A 24,658-nucleotide genomic window follows, 5' to 3' on the forward strand; every position below is an offset into this window, starting at 1 on the left:
AAATTCAAGGCAAAGATAGATCTCAAAAGTTAAAGTGAAGTGCAGTTATGACCTTATTGTCATAATTTGAGTAAATTGTAATGAATGCACCCAGAGAGAGATGGCTCGATCCAAGTGCAGAGTGCAGTATGTTTATTGATAATCCAACAATATATTCAGGAACAGGCAGGTACAGAGTCAAAGGGCAGGCTGAAGGTCAGTAACACAGGTATCAAATTAGACAGAAGGGCATCATCCAATAATCCAAACACGTGGTCAGACAACCAGGCACGGGTCAGGTTACCCTGCGTTCAGGGAATTGGGATCTGCTGTGAGGGGTGGGTTCAGGGGATTGGGATCTGCTGTGAGGGGTGGGTTCAGGGGATTGGGATCTGCTGTGAGGGGTGGGTTCAGCGGATTGGGATCTGCTGTGAGGGGTGGGTTCAGGGGATTGGGATCTGCTGTGAGGGGTGGGTTCAGGGGATTGGGATCTGCTGTGAGGGGTGGGTTCAGGGGATTGGGATCTGCTGTGAGGGGTGGGTTCAGGGGATTGGGATCCACTGTGAGGGGTGGGTTCAGGGGATTGGGATCTGCTGTGAGGGGTGGGTTCAGGGGATTGGGATCTGCTGTGAGGGGTGGGTTCAGGGGATTGGGATCTGCTGTGAGGGGTGGGTTCAACCGGCCTGGTGGGAAGGTCGAGGACGAGAGTTGAAGGCAATCATTAAATAGATATCCTTTCCAGTTCCTTCTCAATAGTATTGCTCAATCTTAAAGAAAACCTGTATTTATTGAGGACAAGGACATATTTTATATATGTCTTACAATATTGTGTAATTTCATCGGAATGTAGTTCTACCTGTGGTTTTTGGTTTCTATAGTTCTACTGTTTCTGCCCTGTCAGGAAATATAAATCAAGGCAGATAGCAAGCACATTTTCCAAGTGAATATTTTAGCACTGGATGCCTTTGATATTTGCTTCCTTTTTGTTTGGTGAGCAAGCAAAGTACGGACAGATTAATGATAGCGCTTGCCTTTAGGACATGTTTTCATGTGTAACACAAATGGTTACCCAAGTAGCACAGTGTCCCAAGTGGTGCCATTTGGTTAGTATCAAAGCTGGTTGGAAATATAGGTTTAGTTTCCACTGTGAATGACTACTGAAGAAATCGTTTGGAAGTTTTGAAAATAATGCTGATTATCCTGAGTGGACTATTAATGTGGTTGATTGAGTCGCCTATACATTATAAATGTCCTTACATTCTAATTTCCATTCCGTATATTTTGATATCCTGGAACTGCAGTATGGTAATGCATGGGAATTAAGCCGTATCTTATAATACTGTAGATGTCTTAATCTGTACTTCAGAAATCCTTAGAAGTTCTTATAGGGGCAACCTATAAAGGCAGCATGGGCGAGTGGGTCCTTCCCAGGAATAGGATCTCAGGTATTTAAATGTTTGCACAGCAACAATGAACTATTGTAACAGAAATATCTTAAAGAAAAATAACATTTAAAAAAGTTTTGTAGCTAGTCCATCATTGGGCCCATTCAATGTCCATACGCAGGTATGCATTTGTGTGTTGACTCTTACGTATTTCTTCCAGATGCTCGTCTTTGGGATTCATAGCACCTTCCCTTTGTCATCCCCCATCCACACTGCCCTTCTGTCCGTTTAATTGGATGCATATTCATACCTTTGACGAGCCGCATTTAGCGTTGGGTGTAGAAAATGATGGAGGTTCCTCCTGAACAGAATGGCAGGTTGAGAGCTGGCTGTTTCCTATGTGAGGAGAAAGCAGGCTGAGCCCACGCTCTGTGCAGGCTAGGCTGAATCATAAGAGTGAGTGGGTGGAAAACGCGTTTCTGTTCCGAGAAAGACAGAGATTCTGCTCTGACGTATATATCCCTGGCATTCTGGAGAATACAGCCTCCAGCAGGCTTTTTTTCCCCCCCTGACATTCGTTTTCTTGTACTTTCTAATTTTAATGCAGCGGTATGTATTATGGTTGTCTGTGCTCTAATAGGGTGACATCATCATTGACCTCCAACACCAGACAAGAAGTGTATGGCGTACAAAACGCTGGTGTTAGAGAAATGCAAACGCCCATTAGGCCTCCAGGAGTGTGAATGCTTCTTGGAATGTAGTTGATAGGGTCAACTTTTAGTGGAATGTGAGAAAACTGTTTGGCAACCAATAGCTAAACACTTTTGTTTTTGTACACCTGTTGCACTTGCAGAGGATGAAAATTGCTATGAGTAAATCTGCATTTTCTATTAGATAAATTGTCTACTTCAGGCATACATGATATGATGATGATGGTAATTTCTAAAATTACAGACACCAAATGCATTAGAAAGTTAGGTGTTTAATCTTTGAACTGTCAGCGAAAGAGAGGCACACAAAAAAATGTATTTGCAAAAGTTTATGTCCGAATAAATGGGTTAATATGTTGTAATGATTATTTATTATAGACTGTTCTGACTCTTTGAAACCCCCTAACAATTAGCTGTGCTACACTCTGTCTTCCTCTGTATGTGTGTCTTAGTAAAATTACTACTCAGAAAATAACATTAAATTGCAACATACTATTTGTAACACAACATGTTCTAATTCCAGTATGTTAAAAGGTGTCTTAGATACATAGGTCAAGTTTGTTTGACAGTAAGATGATGGCTCTAACAGTTGTATTGTTGAAATTTGTTTACATTTCACTAGAGGATTTAGGATGTTAGGTTGATATTAAAGTAAAGTCTTGTTATTACTAACTAGGTCAGCCCACATTAGAAAAACCTGTAGCTATTCAATTAATTCAATACCTTGTCCACGTAGTTTGTTTGCTATTAAGCTTGCTTTTGCTGGAACATGTAACATGCACTAAAATGTAAGCTGGGCAAAATGACTTGTTTTTAGCTGGTCCCGTATCAGGACCTCTACTGTAATGTCAAGGCCGTTGAAGTGACAGCTGTTGTGTTCCTACACAGTTCTCCATCTAGGAAGTCTGAGTGGCTTCACAATTTTCACCTCCAGAAACACGACTCATGAAACTCAATCAGTTTGGTGAATGTGGGAGAAATAACATTAATAATCATCATAAAAGTCATGATGAATCAAAATCCCATTTATCATGATTTAACATCTTAGTGGTCTTTTTGTGAATCATTTAGTAACGCATCATAGCTATGGCTTCTCAAGTTAGGAAAAATAGGGTTAACACATTTTATTTTCTCAACACACACAATACCATGCACACTAAATCAACCAGTAGATGGGGTGGATATTATCTTGGACCCATCCTACAGTCTCTGTCATCATGACCGTGTTTAATTGTCATGTACATTGGCTCATTTTCAGGAATTAATTCAATATTTTCAATATTACTTGTGTAAATTCAACTGGTGAAGGTTGTTTTTGAAATGAGTAAAGTGAAAATAATAACATGTCCACGTGTTTTTCCTGGCCTTGCGTTCTATTCAGGCATCCAAACCCAATTCTAGGACACCAGGAATTCTGCTGACCTTTTAAAAAGCATTCCAAATGACGACAAATGTTTTGACGGGGAAATGTGTAATATTTGCTTGTATTTCTTCACATTTCTATGTTCAGTCTTCCCAAAAAGCTTGTCAAATTTATACAAAATGTCTCTAATTAACTTAATTTACCCAACTTGTCCATATATCTAACTCCAATTTTTGGAGGATTCAATTCCCCAAGAGGTGGTATAGACACATACCAATCAATACATAATTCCAACGTTTTCATTTATTGCATGTAAATGTCCATAATTCTGGAATTGCCCTGCACATTTCAGATCAGTTTTGATTGACTGACTGCAACAGAAAAAAGCCAGACTTGAAATCACCCCATTGAGTCACCTGACCTGTTCAGACTAGTTATACATTGTGTACACTACCATTTTAAGGTTTGGGTTTTTTGAAAGAAAAGCATATTTTTTGTTTATTAAAATAACATAAAATTGATCAGAAATACAATGTTGGCATTGTTAATGCTTGAAATGACTATTGTATCTGGAAAATGCTGATTTTTTTATGGAATATCTACATAGGCATACAGAGGCCGTTATCAGCAATCATCACTCCTGTGTTCCAGTGGCACATTGTGTTTGCTAATCCAAGTTTATCATTTTAAAAGGCTAATTTATCATTAGAAAAACCTTTTAAAATGATGCAGACCAAATTAAAAGATACCAATACCATCTGTCAAGCACGATGGAGGCAATGTGATGGTCTGGGGGTGCTTTGGTGTTGGTAAAATAGTAGATTTGTACATGGTTTGTACATGATGGTCTGGGGGTACTTCGGTGTTGGTAAAATGGGAGATAACCTACAACAGGACGATGACCCAAAGCACAGCTCCAAACTATGCAAGAACTATTTGAAGCAGTCAGCTGGTATTCTGTCTATAATGGAGTGACCAGCACAGTCATCGGATCTCCACCCTATTGAGCTGTTGTGGGAGCAGCCTGACCCTATGGTACGTAAGAAGTGCCCATCAAGCCAATCCAACTGGTGGGGAGGTGCTTCAGGAAGCATGTGGTGACATCTCTTTAGATTACCTAAACCAATTGACAAATCGAATGCTAAATGGAATGCAAAAGGATTCTTTGATGAGATAAGGACACCATTTATTTCTACTAAAATCATTATTTCTAATCTTGAAATTACCATATTTCTAGGCTATAGTTACTATTCAAACTCATTTCATGTATGTTTTTATGGAAAACAAGGACATTACGTGATCCCAAACCTTTGAACAGTAGTGTATGTTTGAATGCAATATACGAGGATGTGTACACATGGGACACTCCTTGGATGTCTTCGCAGATCCAGATGACTGCATGAATATATTTCTAATGAATGAATGAATTTGCTCATTGTACATATGCCCAGAGATAACAGTCCCGTGAGCACTTGAGCAGGGTCCTGTACTATGGTCTATTTTGATTTATGGAGCTGCCATCAGTGCATCTCTTTCCACTGTCAGCTGAGTGATTTTCAGGACTCTCCCTCTTTCAAAGACAGAATCCCTCCTCTGTTATGGCCTTAAAGGCGTAATCTACCCAAAACAACATGTGAAAAAATCGGTTGAGACTCAAGTTGACAAGAATAAACTCACAATGCAATTCTTTCTCTAGTAAAGCTGGCTGCCAATGTTAATTTATATCTCAGTGGCTAGGCAGCTAGAAAACATATACACAATAAAACCAATATCAGCATGTGATGTAGTTCTGTAGTAAAATTGCTTAAACAAACTGCATATTCTAATTCAGTAGTTGATAACGTACCCTGTTCTTGGTAAATATTGCGCTGTCTCAAATATGTGTGAATCAGTTTGCTTTGACGATGGGCAAGCTGCGCTGTGAGTTTGCAGGCAGAGTGGAAAAACTGCTTTGTGCTATGGTAGGTACAGAAGAAAGGATATTAATCTGATGGAACACAGTACTTCATGAACATTTAATTTAAATATATGCTGTGTCTGCTAGTTAGGGTTTTTTGTTTTCTATTGTTCACTGTTAGCTCTCCTTAAGGACTTTGTTAGGATTTTACACAAATCATTTAATGACCATTTAAGATTCAGAAATAATGTGAAACACTGTTTTGAATGAACGTATTCTGCCTGATTCCTGCTGCCTGATGCTTACTGTACAGCAAAACAGTCTATAATTTAGTATATACTGTATGTAGAATATAGGCTCACTGAAGTATTTTGCGTGGTCAGACAACAGTCCCTTACTTTGAGGACTTAAGTTATATTTTTTGTCACCAGGCTTCATTATGAGGGACCCATGTTTGACTTGAGGGGTGTTCAATCATTGAGTTGAAGACAATTTTCCATCCCTAACCAGATTTGGTTTTCCTTCGAGTGCACTCATTCAATCTCCTGGTGTTTTGACCACTGTTACGTTCCAACAGTCTTATTCATTGTGTTGGAGTGTCAGCCTCCAACCATTATTGCACAATGTTATTTATTGTCTTAGCAGAACAACCCGATACTAAGTTCAGAATCTAGGCCAGTCAGAGCCTCATAGCCCGTGTTCTTGTTACTCTGTCTTGCTCCTGGAGAGGATCGTTTTCTAGAGTATATCTACTGTACTATGTACATGCTAAGATTAGAGATGTGCCTGTCTTCCTGCTTCCAGGGTGGCTTTTGCCCTACCGCCTGCTTGATAGTGATTTCCACAGACAAGCCAGTCATGGGAACACAACACAGTGACAATGTTCACTTCCAATAAATTAGCCTTGAATGGTCAATCGCTGTTTCTTTAGGCTTCTCTGTACTCAAACTTCCTGGTCTTGATGGTGGAGGATATTGTCCAATGAGGATATTCAGATTCTAAATGTTTTTACCTTATGTTTTTTCTTCTTCAAATAATCATGTAGCGGTCTATATTTTGGTTTGTTAAAATTAAATTGTATTCATGTTATCTTCACTGTAGCTACCAGGCCAACTTTGGGGAAATGTGGTTTCATCTTTTTCATTCAGTTTTGTCATAAATGTTCTGTTTGTAGTTATTAAAAGTGAAAGACGCCCATTATATTTCCTTTAGGTGTTGCAGCTCAGCTACTCAGCCATCCAGACTACGTGTTCTGTGTGTCTGTTTGTGTGTGTGTGTGTGTGTGTGTGTGTGTGTGTGTTTGTTTCCCTACCTTTTAATCATGAAAATTGTGAATTGTCAGGAGTTTCCACCAGACTTAATGTATTTAAAAATGTTGCGCTAAGAAAGTTGACAATGATTTAATTGTTTGATTGAGTCTGCTGTCTGAAGACCATATACTTCAGGAGCCTATATGATGTAGCTCAATGTCAACTCTCCTGTCTCTTCTGGGATTTTCTACAATAAAGCAGGGCATTAATCACAAATTGAATAGCACAAAACTAGGGAGAAAAAGAGCTTTATTTAATTCAATAAAACATTTTAACCATTTTACGGCCTTAACTGATAGGCACCACCATGCACATGTCAAGGACAGAGAATTCAGTTGAAATCTCTTATTTTTGCCATGCTTCACCATCTACTCAGCAGCTTGCCGCCTCTAAGAAATAGGATTCAGTAAAGTGTGAACTCCAAAGGAAACATTGTCTATGATCACAAAACACACTTATCCAACTCTTTCCACATACCCTCAAATTCCATTTTGTTTGTGAGTTTAAACTCTCTTGGTGTTAGATACAAAGTAGTGTATATCAATACAGGAATCAAGTATATACATTGTGCTGTATGTCTATTACAAAAATAAAGGGATTTGACAAATATTCACTTTTTTAGATCAACGTTTTTGAGTGTGTGTGAATGGCAGCATCCTTTTCCCCCATGGACTCCATGTTATATTATCATTTGTAAACCAGGTGGTTTGAATACTGAATCCTGAATGGCTGATAGGCTGATATATATGAGACTATATACCGCGTTTATGACATCAAATACATTTTTACTTCTCTAATTGCATTGTTAACCAGTTTATAATTGCAGTAAAGCATTTCTAGGGTTTGTGGGATATTATACCAATATACAACGGTGAACAGCTGTCTCTATGCTCTCTGCGATGTGTCTTGGCCAAGATGAGGTCTTAGCTGGAGTGTATTGTCCAATTACCACACCCCTTATGACTTATTGCTTAAATGACAGGCTCTATCGTCACAAGTCTTATATAGATTTTATTATCCAAGAATGAAAAAAAGGTTTGAATAAGGGGAATGACCTTACATTCTACATTCTAAGATCACAGATTGTATCTTAAACTGCTTTAACATTTAATTCAAGAAAGATGGTTTACTCTTCATTAATTTACTGAAATATTAAGCTAGATTGCAAGATTGATCTTAGGTCCATTAGACATGTTTCCTTTGGCTGTCTGACTGGGGCTACCTTCAGACCCTGCTAAGACATGTTGAGCATGGTTCTGTGTACTGATGATCAATCAGCCTGTAGAGATTTATTACTGTCTGACAAAAAAATTATTTTGAATTTGCTCTGATAAAAAGTTGTACTGCGCCGAGTAAAGGTCTTCAAATCCTTGGTTGGTTTCAGAGCTCAAAAGGTGTGCCACAACCAGGCCAAAACAACATGTTTGGCTATAGTAGCATGACCTACTCTATGTTTAAATTAGCTATAATCTTTCTACACACACCACAATTGTGCGGAAGCTGGTTATGTGTTATCATGATATTTAGCTGAGCACCAGGAATAAAAAATAGTTTTAAAGATTGAATTTGCTACGTAAGAAAGAGAGCTGTCAGTGTCTGTTTGCTTGTGTACAACTCTCAGAAATGAATGCCTACTGGTGTGGAAACTTACATTTGATACATGAAAAATAAGTATCCAAATAATGAACAGGTTTTTGTTTGTGGCTCACATCTGTGAAAGGGATCTTGCTGTGACCTGGGTCAATGAGCAAGTTATTAACATATTTGTTAATCTGTTGAACAGATCTTGGTTTGAGCTCGAGATATCTGTTCTTTTTATTCTGTGAGTGTCTTGAAAGGTACATTTACAATGATCACTTAGCTCCCTGGGAAAGCGGGGTCCTATCACCAGGGTCCTATCACCAGGGTCCTATCACCAGGGTCCTATCACCAGGGTCAGGACTTGGATTCGGCAAGCGATGTGTTGCATACGGGACTGGAACCACTGTTTCCTGCAGTTGCTGCATTAATAAAGGTTAAGTTTGAGTGTTCAGACTTTTCTTCATCATTTGTGGTAATTTTCATGACACCGGAATACTGAAGTCCCTACTGTTTCGCAGGCTTAACACTGTCAGAGGAGAGTTCTGTATGTAATGAGTTCTTCATGTGTCCGTCACAACAAGGGGAGGTTTTGTCCCAACAGACATTGAACTAATGTCTGTTTAGTTTAGATACTCACTGGGCTTATTTTGGATGCATTCTAATGATAGTTTTCTCACTTTTCATCTTTCTCTCTGGCAAATTGTGCTTTGCACTGTTCCCATGTATGAAATGGGCATATCTATGCTCACCTGTGATTAGCTGCTGTGTTTCTGATTGATAGTCCTGATAAGTATATTGCAGGGGTTTTAAGAGTTGTGTACACTGAACGTTAGCAACGCACCTGAATGTAATGATACAATCATTCAGATCAGCTGTCATGCTTGCTGCGCTCTTTTTTTTTATACCAACCTACCAAAAAAATTGGTAATGTTACAATTACAGGAATGAAGTGGGGTGGGGTATGAGGTAGGCCTGTCTAGTGGAATAAGGGAGGGATATGGGGCCAGTGGGGGCACATTTTTAGATTTGATTAAATTAGATTCACATTATTTATTTCCGCACATGGGCCCGTCACAATCTACTTACACTAGTCCACACACACTTTACACACCAGAGCAGCAACATGTTTTGACATCCCACATTAACAACTCAAACCACTGCTATAAGAATGGGAAGATCCATTTGAAACATGCCTTGGTGTGCTGGAACTGGTTCAGCGATGTGTCGATGTCCTTTTAGTTGCTCTGACAGAGGCTTTTACCGTTCCATTAACATCAGTTAAGATCCATTAACGTCTCTCGGACACATCTTTCCTGGCCAGATCTTGCTCTACATGGTTAAAATCCATTTGTCTGGGATGTATTGCTACAGTCATTAGGGGCTCAAGTGGGTTCTGGTTTCCATGCATCGCTGGGTGACTCATTGGGACACACATCTTTGTAATGTATAACCATTGCTGCGAATAAAAGTTTCCAATCAGAGAAATCCATCCACATTCAGATTCTTATTCTTTCAGCTGGACATTTGTTTCTAACTTGTAAACGATATAAGAGCTGTATAATAATTACATCTAACAAATGGCTAAATTGTTGCAGCATTTTGGAACAATAGACAAGCCATGCATTTGTTTAATTATGTTATTCTTCATGTAATCACTTTGCTTCTGTTTGGTATTGACCTAATGTATTCTTTGCCATGCCCAGATCAGTTGCAGGTGGGCCCCATGGCTTACATTTTACAATGACCAACAGTGACATATGACACTTGACAACATTTCCTATTTAATAAAACCTAGAAAAATGTGAGGTACATGAAAATGTGTTACAAAATGTTTCTTCCATACCAACAAAACCATTTACATTTTTGCTTTTGTGTGCATTTTATAATTTTTTGTTTTATGGCTGGATATTAATGCTCATATGAAACTGAGAAAACTGTTTTTTTTAAAGTAATGACTTAATAGATCTTGACCGATCTTTATGCTTCTGAAAAACATTGCTGAGGTCAATGTACGGTGTACTGAAGTGAATCTATGGTTTAAACCAATCTAGGTTATGGTTTGGTCAATCTAGGTTATGCATCTATGGGTTGAACCAATTAGTGTACACATAAAGGAGAACATCTAATAATGCCCATGTTGTTAGAATAATTATTTCCTACATACTGGGTGACACACAACCACAAAGTAATCTCCAAATAGTGAAATACTTAGAATTTACTGTATGTTGTCTTTCAGTAGTGTTGGCATGTATTTCTGTGACTCAAAGGCTTTTGTTTGCCAGCTTCCTGAAAGACCAAAATAACCTGATCTGAGCAGATTCTCTCTCCTCCTACACAGACATCAAAATGTTTGGCACATGCGCGCTGAAAAAACTAAGATAATCGAGACGTTTTAGCTGTCAACGTGACATGTTCTTACGTCTTATCGCTTCCTCTAGAGAATGCAGTTTGTCCAACATATGATTTCAAGTTGTTTTTGCCATCCCACAAGCATTGTGATGAACTTACCTAATGGGTATTCTATTTGTGTCTGTATTCTTCCTCTTGGCGAGATATAGGCAGCTTGGAAACTCTTTTAAACAAAATGAACCCGAATCACGCATCGTTTCTGAAAAGCCTTAGAGCAATAACATGCTCTAACACTGGTCTACAGTTGTATTCACCAGTGTTAGAAGTGTGTAGTTTGGTGTTCTTTATACTCTTCCCTCTCTATCCCAGACAGCATGACTGGCCAGACGGCTGCCGGAGGAGGTCTAGAACAAAGCAGGATCAATGACTCAGACAGATAACTTTGACAAGATAACCACCAGAAATTACTATAGATTTTCTGGTTATTTATGAAAGCTTCAATTGGTGGTGGTTGTTCCCATTATCTTGTTAAAAGGAAAATATAAAAATCACATTTTATGCAGGTAAGCTGGCTAACCCATTGATTCTTCTTTCTAGTATGCCACTCAGTAATTTACTTAGTGTAGCTTCCCAAAACCTCAGTAGGGTTATCGGCATCCAAGTTAATCAGATTCATCCATTTATTAATTCCATATGTGCGTTGTTCAAGTCAGTGTTCCTAACCCTAGATAGGAAACCCGTCTGGTTTCCTATCTATGAGTAATGATAATCGATAGTAAAATACTCAATGTCCAGCCAGACATTAAGTCACAACATGACAGCAAGGCCAATTGGAGGTTTTTGAAGGCTATGTAGAAGACATGTGTTCACCACCCAATGTGTGGCCCAGATCCGGATGGCATAAGAGCAGAGGCCAGTGTTTGGCTGCAGTGACAGTCAGATGGATGGGGAAGTGGCCCTCTCATTACAGACCTCTATAGCTGTGGAACACAAATACGTTGGCTGAGGGTTGTCAGGAGACACCCCATGATGGATCTGCACTTCAGAAGGGACAACAGATATGGAACCCTCAGTGGACTGGCACACTTATTGTGGAGGAGACCTAAAGTATCAGGATTCACACCTTAACGCTGGAAGAGTGTTTGTTGTTGTTTCATTCTATTTTACAGAGTGCTATTGCTCAGGAAATAGTAGCAGAGTAGGTCATTGGTTGATTGCTTACTCTTGATTGTAACAGAAGTTGATACCTTACGGGTGATTTAGGAGACTCTAAAATTGTATCTTTTATATCCCAATGGGCACCCTATTGCCTAAAATGTATAGTGCGCTCCTTTAGACATCATACTTCTTTTGACAAGTATGGTACATCCTATTCCCGATATATGGCACTTCTTCAGACATAGGCCTAGACATGGCACCCCAAAAAGTACATCAATCCCACCAACTGGAAAGTTGGCCTTTTTTTTTACTAATTTGGACACATTATATTGAACAGAATTTCCTTATTCGTACAAAGTTAATTCACCCCTGCCTTTACCAAAATATAAAATGGCACAAATGGAATCATGATCACCAAAATAATGAAACAATGTGCTCTGGACAGTTGAGGTAAAGGTGGAGTTGTTTGGCCGCAATGTCAAACATCATGTTTACCGGCTACTAAACACTGTCTTTAAACAGAAGAACCTCATACCAACCGTAAAGCATGGAGAGGGTGGCATTATGGTCTGGGGCTGCTTGGCTGCCTCAGGGTCTGACAATTTTCCATCATTGACTCAACCAAGAATTCCATATTGTATCAAGGAAGTTTTGAGGAAACTGTGAGGCCGTCTTGTCAAAAGGCTGAAACAAGCATGGAGAATGTCTGAAAAAGAAATGGAGGCTTATGAAATGGCAGAGTCAGATCTCAATCCTCTAAAAATGCCCAGATCTCAATCCTCTAAAAATGCATTGGGGGACTTGAAGTGGGCAGTGCATGCAAGCAAGCATTTCAACATTACACAGTTAAATCAGTACTATAAAGAAGAGTGGGCGGAAATTCCTCCCAGTAAATAATAAGTTATAAAAAGTAATAAAAAGTTTGGTTTATTTTCACAAAAAAGAGAGCAATGTCAGCAATTGAGGCTAGGTGTATGCTTTGTTTTTCCACACTGAGAATTTTTGTTTTGCTTAATTTTCAATGCATACATGATTTCAAAGTTTTATGTTTTGTGTGATTTGTTTAATTGGCTTACCTTTATCAATGAATGTTGTTGGATTGGATTTTAGGGGTCTGAAGTATGTAAAAAAAATACAACTTTCCAGGGGGTGTACTTACTTTCTCACATGATTGTATGAATAGGACAATGGAATGCAAATGTGATGTTAAACTGTCAGGATTCCAAATTTGAGTAATTCTGTCACTAGATGGTTATTTACCTCTGTTGTTTAGGGACTGAAGTGTACGTTGCTAGCGTTGAAAATACATGAGAAAAACAGTAGAGAGTGATCAAAGGAGAGAGCTGAGTCCCACTTGAAATGTAGACAACATGGTATGCCTGTCAACAGCACTCTAATACTGTCTAGCAAGCACTTCTCTCATGTCTGCCAGATCACTGCCTTGAATTACAATTTTCTATTCTCTTCTGTTTGTTAGGAAAATGCTTCCTAGTCGTGTTTCAAATGCTTGATGGTATGCTTGGTAAGCTTGCTACTTTATCTTTCTATGCTTTCTTTCTCTCTTTACTCCTCTTTTACCCCTCTCCCTGTCTCACTCACCCTTTCTCCCACTCTCTATTTCCTCCTGTGTCTGTGTTTCATTTTTTTCTCTCTCTCTCACTTCCCCTCTCTCCATTCTCTCTTTCTTTCCTGTTCCATCTGTTCTCCTTGCCTCTGTGTAATGACCCTTTTCCCTCAGAGACCAATTACTCACTAACCATAACCTCTCTCATTAATAGTAATGAAACAGACAGATGGATAGTTTTCATGCAACACTGTTGTAATTGTAATTAAACATATAGTTAGCCCCCCTGTGATTGGTGATCGGGACATCCTTGAACAGACCTGTAATATTATCAGAACCTGCTGAACATAAGATGTCAGTATCCAGTGGAAGGTTAAATTGGAAATGATGGGTCATTTATTTTTGATGTTGAAAAGTTAAAACATATGTGATTACGCTTCCTTACTTGCAGTTTCTCTTCGATCAAACTGTGTCGAGGCAGTGTTATACAACTTGGGTAAAACAGGGTATGTGGAAAACAGTTCACCTTGATTGGTATCTGGCTCTATGTTAACATTGTTTTTGGGCAGCAAACAAAGAGAAAATAAATGCTCTCTTCAAAGTAGCCTGTGCTTTAGGATTCTAGAGCTATTGAGGCTGTTTTGCCTGCTGGCTGAGGAAGGCCAGGTTGGTCAGAGATGCCAAGTAACTTTCCCAAACAGCCTTTGGTTGGCTGCATACTGTAGTTAAGATGAGTTTTCATTTTGAAGGTGTAGAGGAGACCGCCTCCCAGGCTCCCATCACACTCTGTTTCTGGCCCCAATTGGCCCATAGGGTTCTAAGTAATACACTATAAAAGTTATCAAATGTCCCAATGCCGTGCATATCCTCGTACTTTCCAGATTGTGGGCTGAGGCTCCATCTCTGCTAAAGGAGAAGTGATATCTAAAAATATGTGTGGTTTTGAAGGGATTGTTGAATAAATGTTGAAAGTACAGTCGTGGCCAAAAGTTTTGAGAATGACTCAAAACATCCTGACTGATGGCAGCCCATTCTTGCCTAATCAGTGCTGGGAGTTTGTCAGTTTGTCAGAATTTGGATGTTTTTGTTAGTCCACCTGCCTCCTCAGGATTGACCACAAGTTCTCAATGGGATTAAGTTCTGGGGAGTTTCCTGGCCATGGACCCAAAATGTCAATGTTTTGTTCCCGTCACCACTTAGTTATCACTTTTGCCTTATGGCAAGGTGCTTCATCATGCTGGAAAAGGCATTGTTCGTCACCAAACTGTTCTTGGATGGTTGGGAGAAGTTGCTCTCTGAGGATATTTTGGTACCATTCTTTATTCATGGCTGTGTTCTTAGGCACTTGGCTGAGAAGCAACCCCAAACATGAATGGTCTCAGGATGCTTTACTGTTGGCATGACACAGGACTGATAGTAGAGCTCACCTTGTCTTCTCCGGACAAAATGTTTTCCGGACGCCCCAAACAATCGAAAAGGGGATTCATCAGAGAAAATGACTTTACCCCAGTCCTCGGGCAGTCCAAACCCTGTACCTTTTGCAGGATATCAGTCAGTCCCTGATGTTTTTCCTGGAGAGAAGTGGCTTCTTTGCTGCCCTTCTTGACACCAGGCCATCCTCCAAAGGTTTTCTCCCCCCTGTGCGTGCAGATGCACTCACACCTGCCTGCTGCCATTCCTAAGCACACTCTGCACTGGTGGTGCCCCGATCCCACAGCTGAATCAACTTTAGGAGACGGTCCTGCCGCTTTCTGGACTTTCTTAGGCGTTCTGAAGCCTTCTGTTTTTGGGATTAAGTTCATATTCATGGCAAAGAGGGATTTTGCAATTAATTGCAATTCATCTCATCAGTCTTCATAACATTCTGGAGTGTATGCAGATTGCCATCATAAAAACTGAGGCAGCAGACTTTGTGAAAATGTATATATGTGGCATTCTAAAATCTTTTGTCCACAACTGTATTTTGTTGTAATTTCATTACTTGAAAAAGTTGATATGGGGTGGTAGAATGCTTAAAGCATTTTACCAGTAACTAAAACGCTGCTAAATAAAATCCTCAAGCGAGCAAGGTGAATTATTTGTTGTTCTGTCTTGCTCCCCAGATTGTTGCTGCCTGAACTACACATTTTCAAGTTTTCATAAAAAGTCTTATCACCAGAGTTATGCAGCAAAACATATGCAATAATGTTAAACTTCAGTTGATCGTACTTTAAGGTACATAGGGGTTAACCAAACCATTTAGCATGTAGCTACAGTACCCTCCACTAATACTGGCACCCTTGGTAAATATGAGCAAAATGGTCTGGCTCTGAATTTTTTGGGTTTTTGTTTATCCTCTTAGTCTTTCATTCAAAAGAAAATGATTGAAAAAAAAAGTTTAATAAATAAAATGTTATTCTACAATTATTGTCGCCCTAAACATTATAATGATTAAAATCTAACTGAGGTATATTCCTATTCTGATTTTTCATTTTTAAGTTCACCTGAGTGATTAGGAAAACTTAAGTGGTAAGCCATGATTTCCGGTTTCACATATAAATATGAGGTGATACATTGGCCAAATTCCCATAGTCATCCATCACTATGGGAATGACCTGAGACTACTGTAATAATCTGTGACAAAAGGTTGTTGAGCTGCACAAATCACAAATGTCTATAAGATAACAGCTCAATGGTTGAAAATGCCCTTTCCACTATCAGGGCAATAGTAAAGATGTTTAAAGCAACTAGAGATGTTAAACATTGGCCTGCCCAAAGAATATCCAAGGATTACAGCAGGAGAAGGAGATGTTAGTTGGGTTTTCAGAAATTCCCCCAAACTACGATCAGACACCACCTACATAACCACATGTTTTTGTGGTAGAGTTTCCATAAAAACACCTTTGCTGGCATGAAACAACAAACTGATCAAGTGCCTACAGTTTGCCAAACGTAACTGGAACTTTCAATGGGACTGGGTTCTATTGTCAGATGAGACTAAAATAGAGCTTTTTGGAAACAAACACCAGAAGTGGGTTTGTCATAGACAAAAAGATAGCCATGCAGAAAAGTACCTCATTCCCACTGTGAAGTATGGTGGAGGATATTTAATGTTCTAGGGCTGTTATTTATTTTTCTTACAAAGGCCCTGAGCAATTTGTTAGGAAACATATTTTCATCGACTCCATCAAGTACCAGCAGATATTGAATCAAAACCTGACTGCCTCTGCCAGCGCCATGGTTGTATCTTCCAGCAGAATAATGATGTAAAGCATACTTTAAAATTGACCCAAACATGGTTTGAATAGTCAGAAGCAAGAGCACAGCCACCCTAGTCCGCTGACATCAACCCCGTAGAAAACCTTTGGGATGAGCTGAAGAGGAGAGTCCACAAAGGTGAACCTCAGAATCTGAAGGATCTGGAGAGATTCTATATGGAGGAATGGTCTTAGATGCCTTGTCATGTGTTTTCAAACTTATTATGCATTATAGAAGAAGACTCAGCTGCTATCTTGGCAAAGGGAGTATTCAATGAATAGTTGTTGAGAATTATTTGATAATTGTGGCACACAAATATTTGACATGAATATTTGTTTTATGCTAAGAATAATTTTTGTCTTTTAATTTTTCACTTTATGAGAGGACAAACAATAAAAAAAGAAATTCACAGACCGGCTCAATTTTACCAAGGGTGCCAATATTAGTGGAGTTGCAAAACAACAACTCGTCATTTGCAAGCTTCAACAGAGATTAAAATTTGGAAAATAACTTAAAATCCACACATATTCTGTTTGTCTGTTGTCTTCGCCAACATTTCTGTCAAGCAAATCAAACAATATTTGGGTAAACCTTCACCCCCAAATTGAACTAGCTGAGTAGTCTTTGTTTGGCAGCAGTTATTGGGGTTAAAAGCATACTTTTCTTTGTGTTGAAAAGGGGATCATATTATATAACATAGGTATGTTGGTTGGAGAAATAAGTACTTCACTCATAACAACCTATGGGAATAAGGTCCCATTTGGGATACAGACACTGTAATAAACAACCGTGAATTTCAAGGAGATCGCCTCTAAATCCTGCCATTTCCTCTCCATGATCGTAATAAGCATTACCGCTAGACATGATGTCTACATGTCAAAACTTGAACGGTACTATTACATGGCCTGAACAAGATGTTCTAAAATACATTACCATTTCCACTTTGTTTAAAAGCTGGCAGCTACAGCCAGTCAATTAGAAACTGGCAGAGACAGTCTTCTAGGCTCCATTCAGCCCCACTCTCCCTCCACAGTGATATCAGGATCCTGTAGGGGCTGGAGCCGTGGGTCCACCCCCCCAGTGCCATTGGAGAATCACAGTGGCCAATAATAGCCCAGTAATAACAGGGCTGGCGGCTCCCTCTGCCACCCGTGGAGCCGCCTTTCCTTCCTGCTGCTGCGATTGGCGCCACGTGGCCCGGCGAGAGCTGCTTCCTGTCCTGATGGACGTCACACAATTAACACAGCTGAATAAGAAGCCTGCTGCAATTACACTGAAGGAAATGAATCACGCAGATGTTTGTGTACTCGTATCTTCAGCATTCATCACAGGGCGTGTGGATCCACAATACTGACTCATCGTTAAGTACACAATTAGGATTTGTCATACAGTGCAGCGAGAAGATGATTTTGCAAATTTATTTTTGTGTCATTATTGGTTGGTGAAGAGGAGGAGGCTTTGCTCTTTTAACTGGGATTAGACTGAGTTGTCATTAATATAAGGGCTAAATGTATTCCCTGTGAGCCATCAGAAGGCCCATTCCCCTCCTTGCTTATCTCAGGAGTGTGTAATACAATGTATGGTTTCAAATATTTCAATGATAACATGTTTTTTTTTATATTCTATGAGGGACTGTGAAATGAAAAGTGATTAAAAACTAAAAGTAATTTCTGTAAATGGTTCTGGAGATTCTGCTGCTGGAAGTGCTGTTGGAAAGCCTCTGGTCTTAATATAAAATCGCAATGGCCCAGGGAGGTGATGGGGACATCGCGCTCCGGAGGGTGCCGTCCCACAGATGGGATGTTAAACTGACTCTCTGCGGCCGCTAAAGATCCCCTGGCTCCTATCGTGAGAGTAGTGTCAACGGCTACATTCCCGAGCAGATTTATTGGACCGTCATGACCACCTGATCCTCCCCCTCATTCCTGACTGGCGTATATCACTTTTTTTTCTTTACCTGATTGCTGATGTGTGGTGAACATTCAGTATGGTGAGCATCAGCTGCCGTGCATCACCCGAGTGGGTGCTAGCTCGATGGTGGATGTGGTGAGTTTCCCTGTTACTATGGAAAGTGCTTCGCGTGTATAGAAAAAGCGCTATATTTGTCCAATCTATTATTACCATTCATTATTAGTTGAATTGTTATCCAAACACATTAGCAGTGGATAGTGTGCCTCTCCTGCCCCTCCACAAGATTGATTGAGATTCATAGAGAATACAATGATGACAGTCACAGAAATACCAGGCAGCCAGTCAAAACCGAGGGCTTAGGGAAACTTGTTAGTGTCGCAGAGGGCCAAAATCCCAGCTGAACTATGATGGTGTTGTTGAACTGAAGCTTTTCACTCCTTGACATGTCCTCTATATCTGTCATTCTCAGTGCTAGGAACCCAATGCTATGTGACTGTGCATAACCACTCAGAGACAAATAATTCCCTGACAAAATAATGTGCCTGTGTCTCTGTTTAAAATACCGATTCAGCCTACCCAGCCCTAATCCTAACCTTCACAGTTATTAAAGTAGATTTCATAGACAATTTTTTAAATGCCTTATTTTTTTAGAGTGCTGAGGATATGAAGCATAGGAAGGTCTACAATCAACTTTCCACTTATCCTAACTGATCACTGTTTCTCTCCCCTTATACAGCCCCTACCAGGAACATCACCCTCAGCAGTTCCCAGTCCTGCCCACTGTCTGTGGACTGAGTCGACAGCATGAAGGGGCTCTCCAACAGTCGCAGCCACCACCATGTGGTAACCTGTGAACCTGGTTCGTACGATGCCCTGGGCCACGGTCCCCACCCCGACCGCAAGCCCTACCTGATCAACCCGATGGACGTGCCCATGTCGCACCTGTCCGACCACCCCTACTACGCCCAGGTCCAGAACCAGATCCAGCAGAGCCAGAAGAACCACGCGGCCTTCCCCTCCGACAGCAGTGTGGTGCCGTACGGGACCTTCCCCAGACGACACTACAGCGGCTCGCACCAGGAACTGAAGGATCGGACGGGGATTGACGACTGCGCTGCTGTGGTGCCCTACGGCAACGCGGTCCCCAAAAAGGGGGTCAACGTCCGCCTGCCCGTCAACCTGCTGGACCAGTTTGAACGGCAGCCGTCGTTCGCCCGGGACGGCTACCACACTCTGCAGTACAAGAGGACGGCTCTGGAGCAGCGCAGTGACAGCCCCGGGCGCATCCGCCACCTGGTCCACTCGGTCCAGAAACTCTTCGCCAAGTCCCACTCCCTGGAGGGGCCGCACACGCACTCCAAGCAGGGCAGCATCAATGGCAGCAGGAACAGCCCAGAGAGCGAGACGCCGCCCACGCAGAAGCACCGCAAACGCAGCAAGAGCAGGGAGCGCTGCAAGTCGGCCGAGCCCAAGCACCGAAGCCCCACCTCGGGTTACTGGAGCTCAGACGACATACTGGAGGACTCGGACGTCTGCCACGGCCACAGTCTTTTCCACAGCCCCGCCGGGGTGATGACCATGGGCCGTCACCCGGACAAGTACCCGGACAAGTCCCAGTCGCAGTACTTCATGGAGACCTTCAACACCCTCAGCGAGCACGCCCTGAAAACATCGCGCAGCAACAACGACCTAGTAAAGCACAACTGCGTGCCGTCCCATATTCCCATAAGCATCGACGGCCAGCTCATGAAGAAGAGCTCGTGGTCGTCCAGTCTCACGGTGAGCAGGGCTCGCCAAGTCTACCAGAAGGCTTCAGTAAACTTAGATCAGAAAGGGCTTTTGAAATCTGAGGCTTGTCAGCAGGAGCGCTCATGCCAGTTCTTGCAGGTACGCTGTTATTTAAATTGTCCCTTAAACCTCCCCCGTCCACCCACCTAACCCACTGGAGAGGACCCGCCCCCCCCCTCCACTTCCATATGATTTGAAGAGAGAAGTAAGTGCAAACCCCAGTAGTGGCCTTACTGTCTTTAGAACTCTTTTTTTTTTTTAAACCATCAGTGACTGGCATTATTTCCTGTTTATAAACCTCTTAATTTCATAGATTTCCCAGTTGTTGGGTTTCTTAATTCTTTCCTAGTATGTCTGTATGAGGTGTGTGTGTGTGCGTGTTTGTTTGTGTTAAGCATGTGCGTGCACTCTGTGACCCGTCACGTGACGCGGTTCTCTGACTTAGATTAAGTTGCCAAACCCATGTACCCAAACCCCAGACTCTGAAATTCAACTCACAAAACACAAGACATTTTCCACAAGAGAAGCAGAAATAGCGCCTCTCTAAATAGATCTAAGCACTTGACTTCAACTCAGTTTATTTACAGACATCCAGATAATGACTATTAATTATTCATGTGTGTCATTTATTTGGTATGTAAATGTTGTTCTCCTTTTTTCTTTTTGTTATTAAGCTTGTTCTAATAAATACCATAAAGTATATACAGTATACAAGACATATACGAGTAGTTTTATGTATGATACGCTAATAGCAGACATTAAGACACAGATAGCAGTCAGAACCGGAACGTGTCTGTGCATAGGCCTAATTAGTCCGCTTCAATGTTTCCCATGTCCTCCCTTATATCCCACTATCTCTTTCAGCTGTATATAGTTACTGTGTTACCATAGAAACACCCACCAACATTAGTGTCAGGATTGAGTCAAATGTTGGGATAGGATAACGATAGCTACTGTGTGTTTTTAGTACAAACAGACGGCTATTATGTCTGTGGGTTGAGTGCCATGAAGGGAGAAATTCCTTCAATTTAAACATGGCTATTTTATTCGGTTAAAGAAAATACTTCAGGGAGATCAGCGTTTAGGTATCTCGGATTCCTCTGATATCTGGACTGCTTATTTTGTCAGGGAAGTTGTGCAGTGACTTGAAGTGTTTCTATAGTGGTAATGTATGACCACACCAACACTCGGTTACAAACACACATACAGACAGTACCCAATCACTTCATGTTTTTTGAATTCATAAATTATTTGCCGCCTTGCAAACATTCAGAGGTTCCGATAGTCAGCCCACACTGTGTACAGTGAATGGCAAGCTGTAGTAGATAAAAGTAGCTAACCAAGGCCATTATAATGGTGTTTCAACACTGAGCACATTAAACACGGTGTCTAAGGTACATGGGTCTGTGTAAACTTGTGACGATAGGCCTATTTTTGTGGCAAGCAAGGAAGTCGTCTGCCCAGCACAGTTCGTACTGTTTGTTGTACTGTGTGGGCATGCAGCCACTCGGCTGTTATAGACTCACTCTGCCTCCACAGCCTCCTTTTATTCAACCTGCTCATTTGTGCTCTGACGTCAAAGGCCCTAGCAGCATAGCCTGCTCTGCTCTGGCTGTCTCCCTAGTTACCAAGGCTCTTCTCCATCTGCAGTGATTCATGTAATTAATAAGATTTCCGAGGAGTGGGATTCTCTCTCCTCCAGCATCAACTTAGTCTCCTATTTTTTTTTTTATGTAATATGCCAATAACTATCAACATTGGGTATATTATTGAAAATTGAATAGATACTCTGAGATGACACATTGTGTGTTTGAAACATCTTATTGAATGTTTGAAACCTCCAGGGCATCCTGTTAGCTTGGTGTGTAACATATTATATATATTAGCTCAACAAATAATAAGATTGTAGCAGTTCAGGTTGTCCTGGCGTGTGTTCACTAGTCTTTCTAAGAGTACAATTAGTTTGGCGAATTCATTGTGTTTCTGCTTTAATCGATTACTTTCCTTAGCTCACATTACTGGGTCCAATCTGTTTAAATGTCTTGCCGCCTTGACATTGTTTGACTGCAGACGGTTCTGTATTGATAAGGCTGTCACCCCAAGGGACTCTCCCCACAAACAGATGCCCAAGTTGTCAGGAAGGCATTTTAAGTGTAATCATGCAAACTCTCACCAGACTCTTCCTTAATTACCTATTTCTTCAACTCTCAGTGCAAGCCAGAGAGAGAGACATAGAGGTGCTGTCTGACTTTGGTTGTCAGAGTTGTTGTGAAGCTGTGTCGGGCGGACGGGGTTAGTGTTCATACCAGGGGGTTGTGGGTTCACGGTGCCATGGAGCCAGCAGAAGTGCCTGATGCGCTGTCGTCACCTCCCCTGTCCCTGCAGGTGCCCCAGGACGAGTGGAGTGGCTTCTCGCCATTGGGTGGGAAGGAGGACGACATTCCGTGTCGACGCATGCGGAGCGGGAGCTACGTAAAGGCTATGGCCGAGGAGGAGGACAGCGGGGACTCTGAGGGAAGTCCTAAGCCTTCGCCAAAGATCCAGGCCCAAGGTCGACGGGCTAGCTATCTCAAAGCAACTCAGCCATCATTAACCGAAATGACCACTTTAAAGTAAGAGTCCTTTCTATGACTGTGAATTAAACTAACTTTCATTACCGAAGTCCTTATGATGTTCCAAGCTTTGGGGCCTGTCTGGAATGTAAATGTGTATAGCAGTTAAGAAGGATAGGGTGTTTAAAAATGTACTGTAGGATCAGGACCTCTAGCTTCAATTGTACTTTGGGCTCCCTTCAAGTGATGCAAGGATTTCTGTTGATCATTTGATAACATTACACAGAGAGACTTTATTAGCCTTCAGTATCACTTCGACATATCTATGGGTTTACAGCTCTTTTAATTTTTTTTTAAAAGCATCCTAGTCAAAAAGGATTATTGAGACAACGCAAGTTTAAAAAAACAAGGGAACTGACTAGAATGCTGTCCTGCTATAGATGTGGTCAGAACATATTTAAAATGTATAATAATTCATTACATTGGTTAGTTAAAATTGTATTATTTGTGCAGTGATCAGTATGTGAATCACTGAGCATTGTGAAAGTTCCCAATCCCAGAGCGCTGGGACATTTTTTGTGAGGCCAAGAGTTTTCCTGAACTTGTATACTAACCTACCCAGGTAAAACTCTGTATACAAACTATGTACATGTATATAGTAAACATTTCTTTATTTTTACTATTGTCCACATTGTGGAATAATAGTGAAGACATCAAAACTATGAAATTACATAGTTACATACATTTTTAAGTTCACCTGAGTAATTTGGAACACTTGAGTGGTAAGCCATGACTTCCTGTTTCACTGGGGTATAAATATGAGATGACACAGAGGCTGTAATGATTTGCCCCACATGGCCATAGAAGGATTCATGCGCAGAGCTTCATTTCTTTTGCTTTGTTTTCTTTTTCTTTTTTTCCCCATTATCAAACTTAAAACCAAACAAGGAGAAAAATAACATGATGGCAGACAGGATCTAACTAAGGCAGGCTAACACACTGAACTCAAATAAAAGAAACACAGGTATGTAGGAAACAGGCTTTGTAACTTGTAGATTAGGACCATAAACGCACGACAGAAAAACAATGCCTCAACAAGGACTGAAGGGAATACACTGACATATAAAGGGCAGAACTAACTAGGACCAGGTGTAAACACTCAGGACTAATACAAACAGGTGTGACTAGTAACGAATTGGACGCGCTATATTCAAGACACAAAGATGGACATACTAGGAAACAGAAGGCATGACCAAGAACATAGAAACAAACAGGCAGGACTCGGAAATCAGAACCTCACAGAGTCCATATTCCCATAGTCATCCATCACTATGGGAAACACTTAAGAATACAGTAATAGTGTGCATGTAATGTTGTTGAGCTGCACAGATCAGACATCGAGGAATGGTCTCAGATCCCTTGCCATGTGTTCTCCAATCTTGTTATGAATTATAGGAGAAGACTGAGAGCTGTTACTTTGCATAAGGAGGTTGTACAATGTATTAAAAGAATGGGTGCCAATAATTGTGGCACACATTAGAAAAAATTAAATAAAATATGATAAAACAATTTTTTTATTTACTATGATTAAGAGGATAAACAATCATTTTTTACAAATGGTTTCGCTCATATTTACCAAGGGTGCCAAAATATATGGAGGGCACTGTACCCATTGAAGTATATTTATACTTCTAATAAAAACATTATTGAAACAAATCATCAGAATTGCTGAGGAAAAATGCCTGCTGGTTATCACATAATTGCATTGATTGCAATAGGTAATAGCCACAGTTTGATTACGCTTACCAAACTGATTGATAAGTGGTTTATACTGTGCCACGGTTTGATTTTACCAAATAATTCAGTTAAATAAA

At 40.7% G+C, this 24,658-nt stretch overlaps 1 protein-coding gene across 6 annotated transcripts in view; it reads left to right on the forward strand.

Annotated features, from left to right (window-relative positions):
- dlgap1a (discs, large (Drosophila) homolog-associated protein 1a) overlaps nucleotides 1-24,658 on the forward strand; it is an 87,827-nt gene that overhangs the window by 37,353 nt on the left and 25,816 nt on the right. For 4 of the 6 annotated variants that reach the window (XM_020042051.3, XM_010894026.5, XM_020042063.3 and 1 more), the window contains exons 3-4: nucleotides 19,181-20,331; nucleotides 22,618-22,844. In XM_020042051.3, the coding sequence (XP_019897610.1) occupies nucleotides 19,249-20,331; nucleotides 22,618-22,844 (1,310 nt within the window). In that variant the 5' untranslated portion in view covers nucleotides 19,181-19,248. Of the gene's footprint in view, nucleotides 1-13,208; nucleotides 13,255-19,180; nucleotides 20,332-22,617; nucleotides 22,845-24,658 lie in introns of those variants that run through there. The other 2 variants (XM_020042054.3, XM_020042061.3) reach the window with 2 other exon arrangements.

Source organism: Esox lucius, chromosome 3 (assembly GCF_011004845.1).
Source record: "Esox lucius isolate fEsoLuc1 chromosome 3, fEsoLuc1.pri, whole genome shotgun sequence".
Classification (NCBI taxonomy): domain Eukaryota; kingdom Metazoa; phylum Chordata; class Actinopteri; order Esociformes; family Esocidae; genus Esox; species Esox lucius.